The 20,942-nt window shown below is 37.6% G+C and overlaps 1 protein-coding gene across 1 annotated transcript; it reads left to right on the plus strand.

Moving 5' to 3' along the window:
• The first annotated feature begins 43 nt into the window (after nucleotides 1-43).
• Nucleotides 44-20,587, plus strand: UTP15 (UTP15 small subunit processome component). The gene is given in 14 exon segments (XM_020998353.2): nucleotides 44-278; nucleotides 2,736-2,919; nucleotides 3,481-3,573; nucleotides 3,691-3,875; nucleotides 5,654-5,832; nucleotides 6,979-7,104; nucleotides 8,631-8,766; nucleotides 14,639-14,723; nucleotides 17,508-17,568; nucleotides 17,571-17,656; nucleotides 18,161-18,262; nucleotides 18,430-18,563; nucleotides 19,189-19,247; nucleotides 19,665-20,587. Coding segments are annotated over 13 exon segments (1,545 nt in total). The 5' UTR covers nucleotides 44-278; nucleotides 2,736-2,829; the 3' UTR covers nucleotides 19,874-20,587.
• The last annotated feature ends 355 nt before the right edge of the window (nucleotides 20,588-20,942 follow it).

Consider the following 20,942-nt stretch of genomic DNA (forward strand, 5'->3'; position numbering starts at 1 on the left):
TCTCTAGGCCCCGCCTCCTCTGCGTTACTAGGACCCGCCCCTCCTACGTCAGTCTGGCAGCGCCGGGTCGCGGATGGCGCGCACATTGTGCGACGGGCCCGGAAGAGGACCCGGGGCCGCTAGGTGAGAACTCGTGGGCCCGGACTACACGTGAATCCCAGGTACTGAACCCTGGCTCGGATGCATGGTGTCCTGAGGAGCCGAAGCAGCGGGAGCGGCCGCCGAACGACCCAGAGAGGTTCCTCCTGCGAGCAGAAGCGCCGCAGGCTCCGGAGGAGGTAAGGGTAGAGGCGGCCAGTGGGAGCCGGGTGCTTGCCCCTCACCCAGCGCTCCGTGACGAGCTCCCCGGCGGGTGGCCTGGGTCTCTGCGGGAGCACCCGCACCGTCTACGGCGTCGCGGGGTGACAGGCCCCCATTTAGGGCAGGGGAGACAGTCTGGGGCCGGGCGTCCCCCGACACGCTTCGTGCTATGGACAGGACTTTTTAGACCTAGGGCTTCACTTGCCTGGGGCGAGCTGGAAGGCTTGCTTAATTAACTAATCAATTAGAGCTGGACTTCACCTTTTGTGTGCTCAGAATCATGTTTTTAAATGCATAAAACGTATGTGATTACAAAGGAAAACAATTCTTGAAATACACTCATCGATATATATGTGTATATACGGATATACATACTCTCAAACCCCTCTCCTTCTTACCCCCTCACCGAGTTCACCTCAGGTTAAGAACCCCTGAACTAGACTTTTAAACCCTCTTGGAAGCTCCGTCCACTTCCGGAGGCTTCAGTATCAGGTAATACATCCCTTTCATAAAGGAAAACTTCCGTTTGGACTTTAAACCTCTGTAGTACTTAAAGCAAATTTCTTGCACAGCTCCCCTTGGAGGAGATGTGAGAGGAGAGAGGATATGAGAGTAAAAAGGATCTAAGCATTTTGTCTTTAAAAATCACTTCGTGTGTTCTTGTTTTTTTCCAAAATTAACATTAGTTTTTCGAAACTTCAAATGAATATTGTGAAGTTCAAATATGTCTCCCTATATAAGAACAGTTTCTTCCAAAATTAATTGTGTAGGGGCAGCTAGGTGGCACAGTGGATAGAGCACCGGCCCTGAAATCAGGAGGACCTGAGTTCAAATCCGGCCCAGACCAAACACTTGACACTTACTAGCTGTGTGACCCTGGGCAAGTCACTTAACCCCAATTGCCTAAAAAAAAACAAACCCAAAACAAAATTAATTGTGTGATGCAAGTGTTCTGTTGCTTCATTTTGATCTCACTAGATTTATTCAAAAAATGGGATTTATTCATTGAATAAATGACATTTGCTTAAACAGTAAATTCTCTTCTTTGGTGCGGTTTAAATTTTGTCACCTTCTTTGATTGGGCTATGCATAACATACTTTTGCTTGAACATTATTATATGTTAAAAAGTAGGGAACCTGCTTCTAAATTACTGCATCCCCTTTATACTGTATATAGGCATTGACTTAATGATTCTTGTTAATGTAAACTTGGAAGAGAGGAAAATATTTTCCATAACTTCCCACCACTGAATTAGAATGACCCTTTTGATGCCTTTTTTTTGGTTTGTTTTTAAAGGTCACATCTGTGATTTCTTTAGTGTAAGGAGTTCTCACTGAGGAAACTTCCTCTGCTAATGCAAGTCTGTCATTGGTTTACAGCTTACAGAGTGTGGACACTGAGAGGTTGTGTGACTTCTTCAATGTCCTACAGTCAATATGTATCACAGGCCTCATCTCTAACTCTTTAAGCTTATGCTTAAAATCAAAATTTTAAGAAGGGATTCTTTCTAATATAATAATTATAATAATAACAATAAGACCTAAATATTCTACCTAGACACTGCTTTGTTATTTTGGACATATCACTCATCTATAAGGTGAGGATAAATAAATATTCACAAGATTGTTGTGAGGATTGTATGAGAAAATGTACTTTGTAAACCTTAAGGCATCAGAGAAAAAAGAGTTGTTACTACTGTAAGAGAAAAAAAAAACTTCCACAATGAAATGTTAATTTTGTTGTCTAGATATCTGTTATCTAAATTAATTGCTGACACTTGAAGCAATTTTATAGACTATATTGCATGCCACAGGCAGTTGTTAAAAGATGAGATCATGAATTTAATGCTATTAGGGCCTCTCCAAATCAGGTTTAAGGATGCTGATATTGGACGGTAGCTGAATAATCTTAAAATATCCTTCTGTCTCCATTCCCCAGTCTTCGATCTGTATTGTTAGACCATTAGAAAACAAATTTTCTAGACCACTTTATTTCAGCATCTTTAAGAAATTCTTCACTGAGTCGTGATTTATTGTTATTCCCTCTACCTTCATCAGAGTTGATAAGAGATCATTCAGTTTAACACCATTTCTGTATCTTTTATAAGATCGTCTTTGAAACTTTATGCTCTCTACAAGTGGCAGTGTATATTTCCTATTTACAGAAACAAAAACTCTGCTATGTCAGTGTTGTTCTTTTTGCCTTAGCTGCCTGAAAACAGACCCAAATTTATTGTAAGAAGTAACCTTCCAGACTCAGGCACTAGAAAATAATAATGCTACCTTTGGTTGGTTTCTTATGTTTAGTATTCAAATGACTCCTTTGCACCATTTTATTATTCAGGCTGCCCCAAAGCCTTTTAAAAATAGGAGGGGAACAAATTTTAAATATATATTCATGTCAATATATAAAAATTGTATTTCTTATTTTTCAGATCAAAGAAGGGGACGTTAAAAATATTAAAGGATACTACTTTAATACCTAAGGGTTACCCTTTTTAGAGGGTAATAGTTCAACTGTGAACAATAATGGCTGGTTATAAGCCTGTTGTTATTCAGACATTTCCCAAACTTGGTGAGAAAATAACTCAAGATACATTGTATTGGAAAAACTACAAGGTAAGCACTTGAGATAATTAGTAGAAAGTAATTTTTCATTGATATTACTTTTTCCAGTACACAGTTTAATTTTGGTTTGATTTTCTATACCAAATTAATATGGTCTAAATAATCTAAAAATTTGAAAGCAACTCAGAAATTAATTTAGCAAGTGACTTGAAGAGTAAGGTAATAATTTGATTGCCTACTCTTATTTCTGAATATTTTGTGTCAGTTGTTTAATGAGATTTCTGTAGTTCTATCCCTACTTGTTAAATTGTAGCCTCTTGTCCAGCCTCAGACCAGACACTTGACACTTACTAGCTCTGTGACCCTGGGCAAATCACTTAACCCCAATTGTTTCACCAAATAAATAAATAAATAAATTGTAGCCGCTTTACCTTTCCTCATTATAATGTAAAACATTTGTGATTTTAAAAAATTAGTTTTTAATCAGTCTTAAATATTTCTTTGTAAGATGAAGCACACAAGTAGTTCTTAGAAATTATTTGTAAGAAATGTATACAGATGTTAATCTACTTTTGCTAAAAGTATACTAATATGACATTATTTTTCATTTAGACTCCTGTTCAGATAAAAGAGTTTGGTGCAGTGACAAAAATAGACTTTTCTCCAGAGCCTCCATATAATTATGCTGTCACAGCTTCTTCAAGGGTAAGACTTGATATCAAGTCTGATTTTACATGATTTATCTTTAACTTTTGATTCTTGTACTCTATGGTGAAAAAAATTCATGAAACTGTTTTGGTGTATCTTTGTTACTTGTGATAGATTCATATTTATGGTCGATACTCCCAAGAACCTATAAAGACCTTTTCCCGCTTCAAGGACACTGCCTACTGTGCTACATATCGACAAGATGGTAGGCTGCTTGTTGCTGGCAGTGAAGATGGTGCTGTCCAACTCTTCGATGTGACTGGAAGGGCACCACTCAGACAGTTTGATGGCCATTCAAAGTAAGAATTGCATCTGACTTCCATTGATATGTTTTTTCAGTATAAATCTCTGATCCAGCCTTGAAGAAATTGACAGGTACTGTCTTAGAGGTTTAGGTGTTGTATAATTACCCATGTTTTGAGGGTAGCCTGGGAGTAGGTTGGACTTTGAGGAGGCATTTAGGAACCTGTTTAAGTAGGTGGGTATGCAAGCCAGTGAAGAGTAGCTGAGTGGATCTCTATTAGAAGTGAACTATGTCATAGAATTGTTTTTTCTTTTTTCTTGATTCTGTTGGACATTTTGCTTTCTGATGAACTGCTTGATAAGATCGTTTTATCCAGGAATTGCAGGCATTTTATTAAAATTATTTATGACTGAAGTAATAATTTAAAACAGAAGTGTGTTCTTCAGTATATTTTTCAAGATAGACCTATTATTTGACACTAATACAACAAGAATGTACTGTGTCTGTAGTGTGCCAACCATTGTTAGGTGCTGAGGGGGGGATAGAGGTCAGATAAGATCTGGTCCCTGCCCTTGTGGGGTTGTCAGTCTAGTAGAGGAATAAGATGAAAACACAGATGATTTAAGTGCAGTAATGCAGTTCAAAACAAAGTTCCATGTGAAGTCTGAAGAGGAAAGTCATTACTTACCACAAAGATCTGAACTTACAGGAGAGAGTGTGATTCATGCTTACTGCAGGAATAGAGAGGAGTCCATAGACAGAATGTGGACATTGGAGGCACAGAGAATTTTATCTGCACAGAATTGGGAAGGTTCGAAGAAGAATATCCCAGTTTGAAGCAGAGAGGGCAGAAATAGGAGAGGGCTAGTACCCAATGATGAAGAGCTTTGAATGAATGCCAAGTAAAAAAGAGTGAATTTTATTCATTAGATGGGAAGGGGGAGCAAATGAAGTGTTTTGAACCATACCTATACAAAAGAAAAATTATTCTAGCAGTGGCACAAAGGATAAAGAGTTCAGAGATCTGTTATTGCTATTGCAATAATCCAGATAGGTGATTGACTGCTAATGAAATAAGTGTTTAAGATTAAATTAATTTAATAGAACTTGAATTGAAGATATTGAATAAGACATGGATTGCCTTTTTCTATTAGACCTATTGAAGCTTACACAGATGCAAAAGTACCTGTTATTTCTTTCTGTTTTGCAAACTCCCTCCACACTGTGGAGGCAACCAACCATTTTTGCCCTAAAATATAGTCAGTCCTGAGTTGTATGAGGCACGCAGAAGGTGTCAGCAACAGAACTTGGACCCAGGTCTTCCTGACATCAAGCCTAACACTTTAGGCGTTTATTTATTCATGCTGCCTCTGCCTATGGAAATGTAAGCCTATCTTTAGGGTAACAGTGTCCCCAAAGATCCATACTTCAACCCACTGAAAATCTCACATTTTTCACAATGCGTTGACTGATCTGTAATAGTTCTTTGTATACAAATTTCTAGCAAAGTTTCTTGCAAACAGTAAGTGCTCAATAAATGTTGAACTGAATTAAGCTATCAGTTTACTGCTGTTGCTTTATTAATCTCTTGTTCTGTGACAGCCTAATCACGATGTAGAAATTGAAAATATCTAAACTGAATTGGGGCAAACAGACATTTTGACAGTCTTCACTTTTTCTCAGTTCTCTTCTGACCCCACAGTTTCCTCACCTCCAGTCATCCATTCAAGCTTTTTACTATTTTTAATAGCTACTGCAAATTGACCTTGTTAGAATATTCTAGAAACAAAATTTCTGTTGTAATCTTATGTTTTGCCGTTTCTTATCTTTCAGAGCTGTTCATATGGTAGATTTTACAGCTGACAAATACCGCATCCTCTCTGGAGCAGATGATTATACAACTAAGTTATGGGACATCCCAAATGCTACTGAAATTTTGTCCTTTAGTGAACATACAGATTATGTGAGATGTGGTTGTGCCAGCAAACTTAATGCAGATCTCCTTGTAACAGGTTAGCTTAATATTTTTCTGAGGTAGATGATTTCACAGCAGTGTACTTTTTGTTCTTTGGGGGAGGGGGAAATTTTTCTAATCTCATAATGAATTCAGGTTTGTTTCTTCTCCTTTTTACTTATTATCCTTTGCTCCCACCCTCCACCTCCTCTTATTATTTGCTTTTGAGTGAGTGTGGTACAAAGGACCTCTTTGGGCTTTAATTTCTTTATCTGTAGATTGAGGAGATTTATAGATAGATGGTCACGGAGATCCCTTGTGTCTGAAGTTCAGCTTGTAATGATAAGTATGTATATATCATTAGCAAACTGCCTTCAAAATTCTCACATCTGCTTGCCTTTTCTGTGCCCCTTGCAAAATAAATCCGTGTCATAGCAAGTTCAATTACATACATTATTTTATTGATATATTTTGTTTTGAGATGTCAGTTACCACCTAATGAACAACTCTTCTCCTATAATACCTTGCTGTTAAACACGACTACCTGATAGAGGGATGGCCAAGCATTCTTTAAGTTATTTTCCATTTTCGTAGTTTACTGATCTTTAACAGAAAGGAAAGATGTGTGCTTTGACATGATAATTTGAGCAAATTCATTTCAGTTTGTCAGGCTTTATGGCTTCAGTGATAGTTAAGGGTCAAAGGTGGTGGAGTTACATTTTTGTGGCTGCCTCTAACCATGGTTTTACACCTTTGGTTGTTTAGCAAACTGACGTGAACTGTGAAGGCAGGAGCAATGGAAAATCAAGGAAAGCTAGACCCTCCTGAGGAAAGCATAACATGTGCACATACGTGGAACATGGGAATTTGAGAGTTGGAGGTGACAGGCAGGATTATCTCATGCAGCTCTCCCTGGATAGATGAGGAAGGGGAGCTCAGAGTGGGCAAGGGACTGGGCCCAAGGACACATGGGCAGTAGTGAGCAGACTTAGGACTGGATGGCAGACTTTCTGGCTCCAAAGCCACCTTTTCCACTGTGCTGTCTTTAGTGCACACTTTGTGCTCAGCTTAGACACGCAGACATCCTTGGGGATCCTTCGTGCTGTTAGCCATACCTTTTGGACTTTGTGAATTGTGAATTTCCTTTGTGAATTGTTGTTTGTGGTTGTAGTCAATTTCATAAAAGCATAAACTGATGTTATAGGTTCATATGACCATACTGTAAAAATGTTTGATGCCCGAGTGAAGAAAAGTGTGCTGACAGTGGAGCATGGACAGCCTGTGGAGAGCGTTCTGCTCTTCCCATCTGGAGGCCTTCTAGTGTCTGCAGGTATTGATTGGTTTTCAATCCTTTTTTTAAAGAGGTTTAATATTGACTTCTCATTATATACCTAGTATTTCCTTTCTGAATTGCCAGTGATCATTTACTAGACAACGTTTCCTTATTTCACTTGAGTAATTTGTCTTTGCTTAATTTTGTTGTGTATCTGAATATATATCTCAGGTTGTTGAAGGAGTAGGGAAAATTGAACAGATGTTAAGAGCACATGAAAGGGTTATATAGACACAAATTACTGTTACTGTTATCTAATAAGGGGTTATTCTTGACCTTAAATTTTGAATTAAATACCTGAAACTTTTTATGAAGACCATAGTTATTTTTAAGAAGGAAAAATGCCTCAGTACCCATACTATTTCAGTGCTTTTGTGTCTCTCTCCAGCTCAGAGGGATTACAGCAGATTTTTGGTCAGAATCAAAGTTATGGCAGTCTCCAGCTTGATGACCCAGCAGGAAGCTGATGGTTCAGCAGGGCCAGGGAGACTTTGAGGAAATCCATGCTTCCGAGACTCTGGTGTCACATTTTACATGGAGTCTGGACGGAAAGTTTTGTTTGCTTATTGTCTTTGGTTTTTTCAACATGCTAAGGACCTTTTTCTATTTAAGTTAGAAAGTTACTCAGTGTAGTCCTGAAATGCTTCAGACTTGTGTGCAGTGTATACATATGTTACAACAATTGTTTTCCATAAAGAGAATTCCTGTATTTGATGTAGTGGAATCTAAAGCTTAGTGCTAAGCAACCTAATGCTTAATAATATTTCACATTTATATGGAGCTTTTAGGTTTAACATGGCTTCTTCACAATGACCTAATTGAATAGGAAGTGCATGTTAATTATTCCTATTTTACAGATAAGAAAACTGAGCCCCAGAGAGGATGAATGATTTAGGATTATGGGATTTAGAGCAGGGTAGAGGCACTTTAGAGATTACCTGATAGAACCCCTCATTTTACAGGTGAGAAAAATGGAAGCCCAGAGTAATAGTCGTGAAAGTTTAATAGTTATTAAGTGTCCAAGTTTCCAGTGTTTGTTGGCTGCATCATTCATACATCTTATCCCCTGCCTCATAGTCCAGGATACTCCATCTACACCCTCCACTTCCCCCCCCCAAAAAAATAGTTCTCTCTGAATTTTTTCTCTCCTCTTTGTTGTGCTTTTGAGGAAAAAATGCTTGAAATTAAGATTTTTAGAAAAGGCTTCAGGTTGCCTGCTTATTGAAAAAGAGATCTGTATACAATCTGGGTTCCTATGGTCATAATTTTGATGAGGTATGTTTTCCTTAAATTAGTAGTATTTCACAATTTTCATAAAAATAGAGAATTTTTATCAACAGAAACAGAAGGTCTTATTATGGTTTTCATAACAAGTTTCAAGTAATTTGTTTTTCAAACAAATAGGCTTTGAAATTGAAGTTCAAGAACCGTACTTCCTTGATTACTAACAATAAAGGTGATTTATGTTTTTAAAACATTTTTGTGACTCATATTAACATATATTTGATTCTTCTTATGACCAGGAGGTCGCTACGTTAAGGTCTGGGACATTCTGAAAGGAGGACAGTTGCTAGTATCCCTGAGAAATCATCACAAAACCGTCACATGCTTATGTCTAAGCAGCTCTGGACAAAGACTACTCTCTGGATCACTAGACAGGTCAGTAGCTTAATTTAGTCAGAGACTTGGCTTTGTCTTGAATTAAGAAAAATATTGCCTGGAGATGAATATACAAGTCTTGACTGCTTAATAAAGTAGATGTGGTTCTTCCTTCTCAAAGGACTATAAAGTGAATTACAGTTAAATATTTTTTTTTCTTCACTGATTACCATTTCCAAAAATTCAGTTTGTTGTGTTGTTGTAATATTTGAACTGTGTATAGTGCTTTGTAGTTTCCAAAGTGCTTTCCTCACAAACCCAGGTTAGGTTGGGCAAGTGATTTCATCCGTACTTTACAGATATGGAGACTGAGGCTTAAAGAGGCTAAATGACTTAGACCAGATTATAAGTAAATAGGATGTGAACTATTGGTTATTTCTATATAAGGAGTCCTAGAAGTCTTACTACACTTTAAACCTTAATAAGCTTTTTAAAAAGCTTAAAGCTGCTGTAAGACTTCTGATATACCCTGCATAGGAATACAGTAAATTTTATGTTTTTCTTTTATGCCCTGTAACTTTGCTGAACTCTTAAGTATTTTTTGATTTTCCTTGGCTCTTGTTATTAGCTACAAAAAGTAATTATTTTAATATCATGGATAATTTTTTAAAATACTCATTTAATACATTGTATTTGCTAAGATTTTATTTGGGATATTTATATTCACAAGTAAAATCACAAATTAATTGGACTGATAATTTACTTTCTTTGGTTTTATCCTTGTTAGGATTTGGCATTAAAACCTTATTCACCTCATGTAGCCTGTTCTGGTCTGCATTTTAAGGTAGATTATGTAATAGAGAGAAACTGAAAGTTCAGAAAAATTCAGATGATTTTAAAAATTAACAAAATATGCACAATAGGAGCTTAACTTTTCATCACTTCTCACTTTTTTTTCTGACTTTGAAGACATGGTCTACTGTAGCAAGTTGGCTGAGAAAGCTCCTTGTCACTTTGTGTTTTTATCACTGATTGCTCAGAAAAATGTATAGACTATTCTGATTTTAGAGTGATTAGAAAGTAGGTGTATGGACCAGTGGTTGTAGTTTTCTTGCTGTCACTTTTCAGATTAAAAAAAAAGTGCAACTCATAATTTTCTGGGTTGTTTTTAAAGAATTTTTGGGATCTCTTAAAAATTGATCTTAAGTACTTTTAAAATTATATCTTTTTTTCTTTTTTTTTTTTTTTGGTCATCTATTTGGTTAAAGTCAGACACCCTTTTCAACATCTTAGATGTGTTTGCTTCCTGAAGTGATAGAGTCTACATGTGGTCGATTATCTGTTATTGATAAGAGTAGATCACTATAAAAAGGAACAACTTCAATATATTGTCCAATTTTCAAGTCCTTTCCTTTATATCATTAGCCTCTAGGAGATCTGACTCTGGCTGTCATTGATTGGCCAACAGTAGGTCCCAGCCCAAGCTTCATTTGGTCATTGTTTAGGTTCTGATGGTTCAGAGTGAGTGTAAATAATAATTGTTTCTGTTTTGGCTAGAAACCCTGAGGGTCTTCCCCTGCCAGATTGATTTTTTTTTTTAACTAGGTGAAAGAGGCTGTTCTTTGCCTCATTTCTTACCTAGCCTTAATCACTGAGTGAGTGTTGCCTCAGATAAACTGAGACCTGGGAAAGACCTTAGCTTAAAAAGGCCAATCTCTCCCACTGCATCCAGGGCCATCTTCAGTTGTCCTGATCTATATCTTGCCTCTGGACCCATATGAGTCAGGAGAAGAGAATGAGGCTGGTGACTTTACACAGCCTTGCCTCACTTAAATCCAATTCACTTGCAAATCATTATATCACCTTTCTGATGTCATGATCCTCTTTGAGAATGAAGGACAAACAACAACAGCAACATTGTAACACTTTGGGGACCCTGGATTTTCAAAAGCTATGTCAGCAAAGCAACAAGGTGTAACAGTTTCCTTCAGGTTAGAAAGTATGGTCTCGGCAGCAGGCTGCTATTTAAAGACTTGCTTTTATAAGTTTGGAGAGGATCCTAGAGTTCCCCATGGGTGATGAATTCTTTGGCCATTGCAACCCATAAAGCAAAAAAAAAATTACAAAATGGCCCCTGGTTCAATGTGATCCCTTTTTTACTGCATTGACAATGGGGGTACAGGAATCAGAAAGTAATAAGAATCAGTTTTTTGATCACTTACAGATGTTAACTGTTGGTAGTCTAAATGTGAAAGCCTCCTCTGGAGGAGGTACTACTGGAGGAACTGAATCATATTAATTTTGACATTCTCAGTAGTTAAAAGGAGGCCAAAAGAGCCCAGAAACAACTTAGCCAGAAAACGCTTGTTTTTGCCAAAGAAGAGAGTGATGACAGCCAAGGGTAACACTGGCTTAGGATATAAACTGGTTTGTAAAATCTCACAGAGTGGGATGGTGGAAACTTATGAGCAACATCACATAAAAGTGCAAGAAGTGGAGAAAACAAGTTTTACAGAAAGCTTGGTGAGAAACATAGAAGAACGAGGATAACAAACAGATGGAAAATATATAACACAGTTCCCTTCCATCAGTGTCGGTAAAGTTTTCCACGTTTGAACTCTTAATGTCACAATCTCTAGGGTCTTGTGTAAAGGTGTAAGAAAATAAAGATGGGTGAAGTCAAGTATACACAGAGTAGACAGGTCCCTGTTGGAGGCAGTGCTGTTTTGAGGATGATGAGGAATTAATTTTCATGGTCTCTGAAAGAGATCATACTAAATCCTTGGGAAAAGATTCTGATTTTTCTGCTCCAGAAAGCAATCCAAAAAATATCAGTAACTAAACTTGGGTGCTCATTTTCCCATATACCTGTAATTCAAGGACGTTTTTGATAAAATATGCAAAAGGAACAGGCAACTTTTACAAGTGATATTCTACAGCAGAATGTAATTTTGCAGTCACAAGATTGTTGGAAAGGTATAACAAATGTAAAATCTCACTTTACATTTTGTTGACTATAAAAAAATTTGATGTAGTGGAACACAATTTTCTCCTTGCTGTCTCTAGTGCCTATCTTAAAATCATATAAAACTGAAAAATAAAACAACAGAAAACTTTATACAAGCAATTGATTATAAATATCAAGGCAAGGCATAAAACAGACATGCTTGTTGGAGGCATTTGCCCTGCCCATGTCCTAGAGGACGTCCAGCACAGAATCTCAATAGAGGAGTGACTCTCTGTAGAATAAGAATGTACTCTTCTGAGTGCTCCTGTTTGTGAGTAGTACTGTTCAGGTTGTGTCATTTCCAGAATATTGCAAAGCTTTATAAATAAGCAGAATCACTCAGACTTTTTCCCTTAATTTTCCATATAGGAAAAAAGTGGATGATGTAGACCTGTTGTCTCTAGGTTCTCATGTGCATTTGGATGGATGTTGTATAAAGCTCTACATGTATCTTGGACACTACAGAGAAATAATGGGTTCAGAATTGAATAGGAGATGAGACCTGACTGCATATGGGAGATTGCATCGTGCCATTAATGACCCCGAGCTTCCTTCTGAAACAAAAAGCCTTTCTTTTTAACACTAGTATTCTTCCATTGCTGCTATGTGGCTGTGAATGGGAGACCACCATAATCTGAGAGGAAACAAAATGGCAGTTGAGCCAAAGGGCAGTGGAATGATATATGGTGGACATGAGTAGATGACAGCATCTTGACAGCAAAGAATTGTGGCAAGAAAATTAGTGTGAATGATAATATCAGAAACATGGCCCGGGAATAGTTATAAAAGGCTGGGATATCTGCTGTGTGCTCCATTGGGGCCCATGTTGTCAAGACAGATTTCCTCCAGTTCTGAAGCTATGAACTTGTGATACTTCAGTCACATGTGAATGGAGCCTCCACATAATGTTTTCAGGAGTATGAGAAGGCATGGGTGGATGGGTTGTAGTTGGCACCATTGTAGGGAGTTATACCCACATCTCCAAGATCACCTGTTCATTGAACTGCCTTTCCCTTTGTTTGGATTCGCTTCATCCCTTATACCTCTTGTTTTTGTACTTTTTTTTTTCTTCTTGTTCCTTTGCTTGCATAGTTCCAGTGCAAATCATATTGGTCTTTGTACCATAAGCCAAGGAACATTGTCAGGAAGGGATAAGTCAGCTTGCCCTTTGAGCACTTCCAGTGATAAATGCATTTCTATAAACTTTTCTTCTCCATCATCCAGGAAACAATTGGCTTTTTAAAGCATCATCAGTCTTTCATAGCTTATTAAATCTTGTCATCTGAAAGTTTAAGGTCTTGACAAGTAGGTGGCTGAGCCTTCTTTGAGGATCATTCTTGCTAGGAATCCTATGCCTTGGCAAAACAGATTTTTTTTTAATCTCAGGAATTTTTCTTTATTCTTATTATAGTTTCCATCTTAACTCAACTTATAAGTGCTGTCTCTTAATTTACTATCATCCCTCTTTGTATTTTAGCTCTGAGTGGGGTTTGTTATGCTGATATATTTCTGGTAGGAGTAAATCTACCATAGCAGTTTATAGCCTCCTTAAGTATTCCTCTATAACTTTTACAGGTTTAGAGTCTGTATTCTCTTTTTGTAGTCATTATTTCTTTTTAAAGTAATAAGTATAATTTTGCTTGTCTTTATCTGAGTCTTTAGTTGGTGCTGGAGTATGGATATGCAACATTTGTTAATTATATCTAAGTTATTTTATTTAGCTCTGAATTGATTTTAAATCTGGATTACAATTTCGGGTAGGGATACAATCTCTTTTTATTCTGTTTCCTTTAGTTTCCACATACACATGAACTATCCATTGTGAGTATGTTGAAAATGAATGAATGAACAAACAAACAAGTGAATAAAAGTTGTCTGTGAATGTTAATTGGCTGTCTTAAGGTGCCTTTAGTAAAAACCTACTACTGTACCTCCTCCTTATGGATAGCGAAGGCTTATTTCAATAAATCCCCAGTTTCTTTGTCTTATAAAACAGGAGAATTAAACTAGACAATCTTGGAGGTCTTTTAGTTCTAGGTCTTATAAATCTGATAATTAGCTAGTGGTAAATTTTGCCAGTGTTGGTCCTCTTATTCCTATGCTTATGGTAAATTTATTTAGCTGGTGCCTGGATCTTCATTAAGGATTATTCACATGTCAGAATAATGGTTTTTGAGTTTATCATTTAATACAAGCAAATTGCCGAAGTGAAGTGACTCAAGAGGAAAAGGGGTGAATCTTCAGATCCCAGATCCGGTGTTTTTTGCACCCTGCCATGTCACTTCCCTATTGGAGTGGCTCTGATATGTGCCAGAGGACACGAGGCCTAGAAGGAGCCGTAGAAATCTCCTCAGCCACCCTGTAGCTCCAGCTTGCTGTCTTCCAGTTTGACACTGAGCCAAGTGGTTTCAGTTTAGTTGAGCAGTCTTAGTAAGGCACAACCTGCAACAGAATTGCAACTGTTTTGTTCTAAGTTCAGATAGTTTTCTGGCTGTTACCCTGAGCCATACCTTATTTCCCCCATTTGTAAAATGGTTGCAATAATACTTACACTGCCTAACTTAGAGAGCTTGTGGGGAAAGCGCTTTGTAGATTTTAAACTATCATGCCAATGTGAGTTATTTTTGCAGCTAAAACCAGACATAGTCATGTTACCATAGAAGTATTACTATAAGGGCTGTCTCCTTTGAAAGAGTGGCATTTAAAAGTGAATTAAGACCCTATTCTTTTATGGCCTGTAAATAAACATTTAATAAATTTGGGGAGCTCCATGATAAATCTTTTTACAGTTCACATGATGTCTTAATTTTATTTTATTAAATAGGTCTTTATGCTCATATGTTTGTTTTCTTAAACATTATGCATTGTATACTTTAGTCTGAAAAGTTCCAAGAAGAGTTGTAACTAAGTTTCTCTTCTTATTAGGAAGGTGAAAATATACAGCACGACTTCCTACAAAGTAGTACACAGTTTCGATTATGCGGCATCAATTTTAAGCCTGGCATTGGCAGTAAGTATCTGTGCAGGGTTCCTTTTGGTATGTTGTTATTTCTTAAAGCTATCCTTTAGACATTTTAGACAGATCAGAAAAGGAATTTTTTGGGTTTGTAATTTAGCTTGGAGGATTTCCTTTTCTTTCTCTTGCCTGGAATATTTGAGAGGATCTAGAATATATTTTGTTGGTTTATGTAATGACTTAATGTAATATAGTATGTAGGGCAGCTAGTGGATAGAGTGCTGGGCCAGGAGTCAGGAAAACTCATCTTCCTGAGTTCAAATCTGGCCTCAGACACTTCCTCGCTGTGTGACTCTGGACAAGTCATGTAACCCTGTTTGTCTCAGTTTCCTCATCTGTCAAATGAGCTGGAGAAGGAAATGGCAAACCACTTCAGTGTCTCTGCCAAGAAAACCCCAAATGGGGTCACTGAAGAGTGTGTTGTGTTCGACTGAAATGACTTGACAACAACAATGTAGTATGTATCAAGATATCAGAGATGAGAACTAAAAAGAACGGAATTTTTAAGCACATCTAGTCCAACAAACGTTTATTAAGTGCTTCCTATGTGCACTTCAGTGCTGTGCTAGGTACTGGGAACACAAAGACACAAATGAAATAGTCCCCTTCCCTCGGCTTATGGTCTGGCGAGGAGAGATAATGTGTATACTTATAAGTGTATTACAGAATAAATCCAAGATAATTTTTTGGGGAAGGACACTATTAGTTGGAGGATCAAGAAAGTCTTCATGAAGAAAGAGAGATAGTATGGGAGACTTGAGAAGGTATTGAATAGCTCCTCTCTGCTAACTCAGATAATTAGGGAGGAGTGAAAGAATTGCCTTGCTATAGTGAGGGTCTAGTCAAGATGAGAAAAGTGTATGATAAATCCAGTCAGCGTGATTATATGATTTTTTCTAGCTTTGTCTGGTAGCACATAAGTAGGGACAGAAGAAGTGAATGGGGGGAGTTATACAAGATTTGGATATGGCAAGGTGTGGGCAATAGTGGGACAGGAGAACAAGGGCCTCAAGAGTGGAGGAAAGGGTATCGTTGAACTGATCATCTAAAGGGTTATAAGTAGGAAAGGTAGGAGGTGAAGTCACCTAAGAAGGGGTGAATGCCTGGGAAAGTTCTGAGAGCTGGAGGGATTGAAGGTCTCACCATTAAGACAGAATGATTTCAGGAGAAATAAGTCAACAAGTGTTTTATTAAGAGCTTACATTGTGCTAAGAGCAAGGAATACAAATATAAGCAGAAAGAAAGACATTTCCTGCCTTCCATTACGTTCTAATGGGGAAAGATATGATATAAAAAGAAGCTGAAAAATAGGCTGAGGGAAGAGAGAGAAAAGGTACCATGGCATAGAGAAAGTCTGGAGCATCAGAGGAGTAGAATCCAGAGAGGAATGAAGACACGACTAGCCTGAGGTACTTTCCTTAAAATGGGGGTTCTAGGTGGAACCAATCAAAGTGGAAGTGGCCACAGGGTCAGCATGTATTTCCAGTGTGTAAAGGCCAGGGGCAGAGTGAACTTTGAGGGTGAGAAATCAGGCGTTGTTGAGAAAGAATGGAGAGTCAGGAGGGGAGTCTAGGGAGGAATAAGGCATAGGGAGAGATGGAAATGATAGGATGTTATGAATAGATAAAGGAATTTCAGAGTTCTTGAATATGGATGTGGAATAGTTTTGGGTGATGGCAAAATCAAGCATATGACCATCCCTGTGTATGATAGGTGGAGTGGAGTGGAGTAAGAGGTTATGGAAGTTGGGCATATTGAAGAACTAGGAAGTTAAGCTTGTGTGCTACAGTCTCCGAGTATTAGGGCAGGAGTTGGGGTATTGGAGGTATGATACTTCTTGAGAACTCCTCAGGTGCTGAATTAGTTAATAACCATCAGAATCTGGACAGTTGGAAAGAGTAAACCTGAAAGGGGGAGAAGTTGCTGAGTGATGACAGAGGAAGAGCCTGGGAATAGCAGTGGGGAGCAAAGAGCATCCCAGTTGTCCTTCTAAGACCGATGCATTAGGCCTTTTGAGAAGGTGCATTCAGTACTGGAAAGGATGGCCAGGGATCCAATATCCACCCCAACAGAGTGTAAAATTCTAAAAGACAGATTTAATTCCTCCGGTACAGAAAATGCCCAATAAAGAATCTCTTTCATGTTGATGGTCTTTTTTCTTCCTATTAAACATGTTATTTCTTCTCTCTACCAAATTGAGGACATTTTAGTATCACTGGGTTATTTGGAGGCACTTAATAGTATAGGAAACTTAATCCAAAATATCTGTGGCCTTAGACCTGTTCCTGGGTCTCACTGACTCCTCTGTAAAGTGACATGCCTTCCAGCTCTAGATGTGTGATCTAGATCTTAGGATCCCTTTGGAGAGACGGTAGAAAAATAGAGCCACCTCATCAGCCTTTTCTAGAGTCAAGACCAACTGTGAGGGTTTAAGAAGAGTCAGAAGTTTGGAGGAGAAATAAAGATATTTTAAGACTCTTCCAAGATGTTGTTAACTCTGTATTCATGTAGTTTACAATTTCTTAGTGAAGCCGTATGAGTGAATATAATTCATTCACTGTGTGTTCATCACAAAGGTAATGTTGGTAGTAAAATGAAATTCTCATTCTTTTCTGCTCTCTGGGTTTATATTTTTGTTCACCCTGATGATCTAGCAATACAATAAACAGCAATAAATAACTCTGTAAAGCCTATTTAAGATAAAAAGGTAGTATCTGATTGTTACAAAATAGTATTACGGTTCACCAGTACTTACCAACCTTTAAAAATTCATTTCAGCATGAAGATGAAACTATAGTTGTAGGAATGACTAATGGAGTGCTAAACGTTAAACATCGAAACCTGAAGCAAAGAAGGATCCTTTTCCAAGGAGACGAAGGCCTGCATATAGAACCTTTGTTAGAGGGAAAAATTACATGAAAAAACAGGTATTTCAGAGGGAGGTGAATAGGGTAAATCCTTAATTTCTTTCTTTTCAACATAAAATATACCTCATTAAAGAATTGGCCAAACCAATCCCTAAAGAAAGTTATTAGAAAGCATCAGTTCTTTGAATGACAAAATAAAGATAATGATGGAGATTTGACAAGAGGGGAGTGCTTTCACAAGATGTCCCAAGTAAAGAGGATTGATATTAGAAGATGTAACTTAGAAGTTTATGTGTGTGTGTGTGTGTGTGTGTGTGTATAAATAAACTTTATAGTATAATTATAACAAATTCTTAGAATTCACTTTTTAGGTATTGATTTAGTAATTTTTTTCTACTTTCATGTATCTTACCTTGTAAGTGTAATGGTAGTATGAATATTTAAAAGTACTCCCTTCTTCCTTCCACCCTCCCTGCTCCTGTGGAAAGTGATAATGAAAAAAATCACTTACAGAATGAAAAGAAAGATTTTGATTTTTTTCCTGTTTGAAATTTGTCTTTCCAGGATGATGTTTTGGTCAGCAGACCATTAAAGACATACTTACAGACATATGACAGAGATCTGAAAAGCTTTCAGGTTTCCAGAGCTCTTGATAGAGTACTTCAGGTGAGCAACAACATTTTTTCCCTGTAATTGTTTTATTTGGGGCATAATTACCAGGATTCCCGAACACTGGAGAAAAGCCTTTTTAAAAGGTTTTATAATGTTAATGACTTTGATCTTGGAGCTTACTGTATTGGGTATTCGGTTGACTTTTTCCCATTTTATTTTAGCCCAGGTTTAGAGTCAAACAGCCTGAAGTTACAGTTGCTGTCATTCAGGAGTTAAATCGAAGAGGAACTCTTTCGAATGCCCTTGCAGGGAGAGATGAGAAACAACTTAGCATTATTCTTAGTTTCTTGATAAGGTATGCTTTGTAGTCCCTAAAACAACAGTTTTTTGAACCTGAAAACCTTATTCCAAATTAGAGAAATTATTAAAAGAGTGAGGGACCATGGTGTAGTAGATAGAGAGTTGGCCTGGAAGCCACAAAGACCTGAATTTGTTCTCACTTCTGACCCATACTGCCTGGCTGAACCCTAGGCCAAGGCATTTAATCCCTTACTGTTCTGGGCAACTCTCTGAAGCAGTAAGTTGCAGAGAAGGTGCATTGGGAGAAGGCGTTTCCTCAGCTGGAAGTTCCATATACCAGTGAAATCACAGGTCCACGTTCCTCTCCCTTTTAGTAACTCACACTTCTGTCCTGCTTTAAACTTCACAAAGTGCTTCCTCACATCAGTCCCATGCAGTTAGTAGTAGAATTAATTCTTCCCACCCCCATTAAATAAAAGAGGAAACTGAACTGAAGAGATTAAACTTTTAGTGGCACAGTCATGTAGCTAGGAAGGGTCAAAGCCAGGGTTTGAACCCAACCAGGCCTTCAGACTACAAATCTAGTGTGCTACAAACTTTGATTTTTAAAGAGCTGATATAACAAAAAGGTGACAACTTCCTAACTTTTGGTTCTGATGAACCAATTTTTTGCTTTGTAGGCACCTGGCTGAGCCAAGATTTACCCCTGTTTTGATCAATGTTGCTGAAATGGTTATTGGTAAGTTGTAAGGGTTTAATCAGTTTTTTTGAGGTTTGTAGTCTTCAAATTTAAGCAGTTTAGTAGATATGGTTGTGAAAATGCTAAAATTGAATTTAAAATTCAGCTCACATATGATTGCTTATTAACTCAAATTTATCATAATTGTAACTGGCAGTTTTTGTAGCCTTCATTAAAAATGCTTTCATATATTATCTCATTTGATCTCTTCTGAGCGACGTAGCTATAAAGTTAGATCATTGTGAAAATTGTTTCTATGCCTACACCTTATGCAAAAAAAAAAAGAATAAAGTAACAAAGCAAAAGTGGTTCTTTGTCATACACTTCAGTGCAAATTCTACTGTCTATAAAAATACATCTTTCCCTTATAGTAGAAAGGAAGTTGTAGTGCCTCTGTTTTGTTTTGTTTTTTCCTAGACATATACCTGCCTGTGACTGGACAGTCACCAGTAATAGACAAACAGTTTTTGGTGCTTCAGGAGCTTGTAGAAAAAGAGATTAGTTATCAAGGACAACTGTTAGAAGCTTTGGGGATGATGGACATGCTTTTTGCTACCATGGTAAGAAAAGAAAGCACTTCTGTGTTCGACAGTAAATCCAGAGGTGTTTCCAGGGACCAAGAATGAGGGACAAGCAGCATGGTTGTTTGAGGCTTTGGTCGGTGAATATGTCAACCTTTAAATGAACTTTAGCCTGTTCCGTATTGGAAAGGGACCTGTTTGAGCGACTGCCGGTGGGTAACTTCATTCAGGAAGAAGCTCATCAAAACATATTTTTCAAGAGAGACTGAAATAGTGATGTTTGGAAAATAAGTGTCTCCTTAAGATGTGATTTTTGATGAAGTAATTTTGTTTCTATGTTTTGAATGATTTTGTAAAATCATCAGATTGGAGTATGGTTTTCCTTGTCTAGCTCTTACTATATGGGGCGTAATCCATTTTAAATGTTCTTAGAATGAGCTGACGTTTTGATTCAGCAAGCATCCTACATCAGAATCTGGGAGGGGGAGAAGTAGTCAGAGTACTTCATGTTTGTGTTAGGAAGGAGGAGCCCCTCTGGATGATGCCTCCATTCTGAGATACCTTTCTTAAGACTCAAGGATTTTTCATCTTTGTACCCAGCAAAACTGATTTCCTACTTTTCCAGCTCTGCAGAAGGCACTTGGCACCCTCAGTCCCCTACCAGCCTAGCTATCCCGTGTCCTGACGCTATTAGTTAATGGTGAAACTGTAGCTTTCCTGGGATATTGGGATCTACACCACTCTTGCCTCAGCATGGGGAAAGCGGTTTACTTTTTGCCAATATATTTGAATGTATTAACATTAAATGTCTAAAAATGATTACATTTGTACCTGAACGTTGTATTAATTTTTCTAGGTAAGGAAATACAATCAGAACTCAGTGGTTTGCTTAATCCTTTATCATCAAGAAATACTCACATCAGATTTCCAGCCTATTTCCAGTCCCTAAGCCTGGCTTTTCTTTAGTCTTAGAGAATAATAGCCTTTTGATATTCTTTTCTGATAGCCCTCCAGATGTTTGAATCTTATTCATTTACCACTCAGTCTTTTTTTAGTGGGGAGGGAGGTTAGAAAGGGAATTAAATAATACCAGTTCCTTTCATTCTCATAAAGCATATCTTCTTTTTAAAATATTTCATTAATATTCTTTGTTTTTAAAAATATGCTATTTTCA

Source organism: Phascolarctos cinereus, unplaced genomic scaffold, assembly GCF_003287225.1.
Source record: "Phascolarctos cinereus isolate Bilbo 61053 unplaced genomic scaffold, phaCin_HiC Scaffold_4;HRSCAF=312, whole genome shotgun sequence".
NCBI lineage: Eukaryota > Metazoa > Chordata > Mammalia > Diprotodontia > Phascolarctidae > Phascolarctos > Phascolarctos cinereus.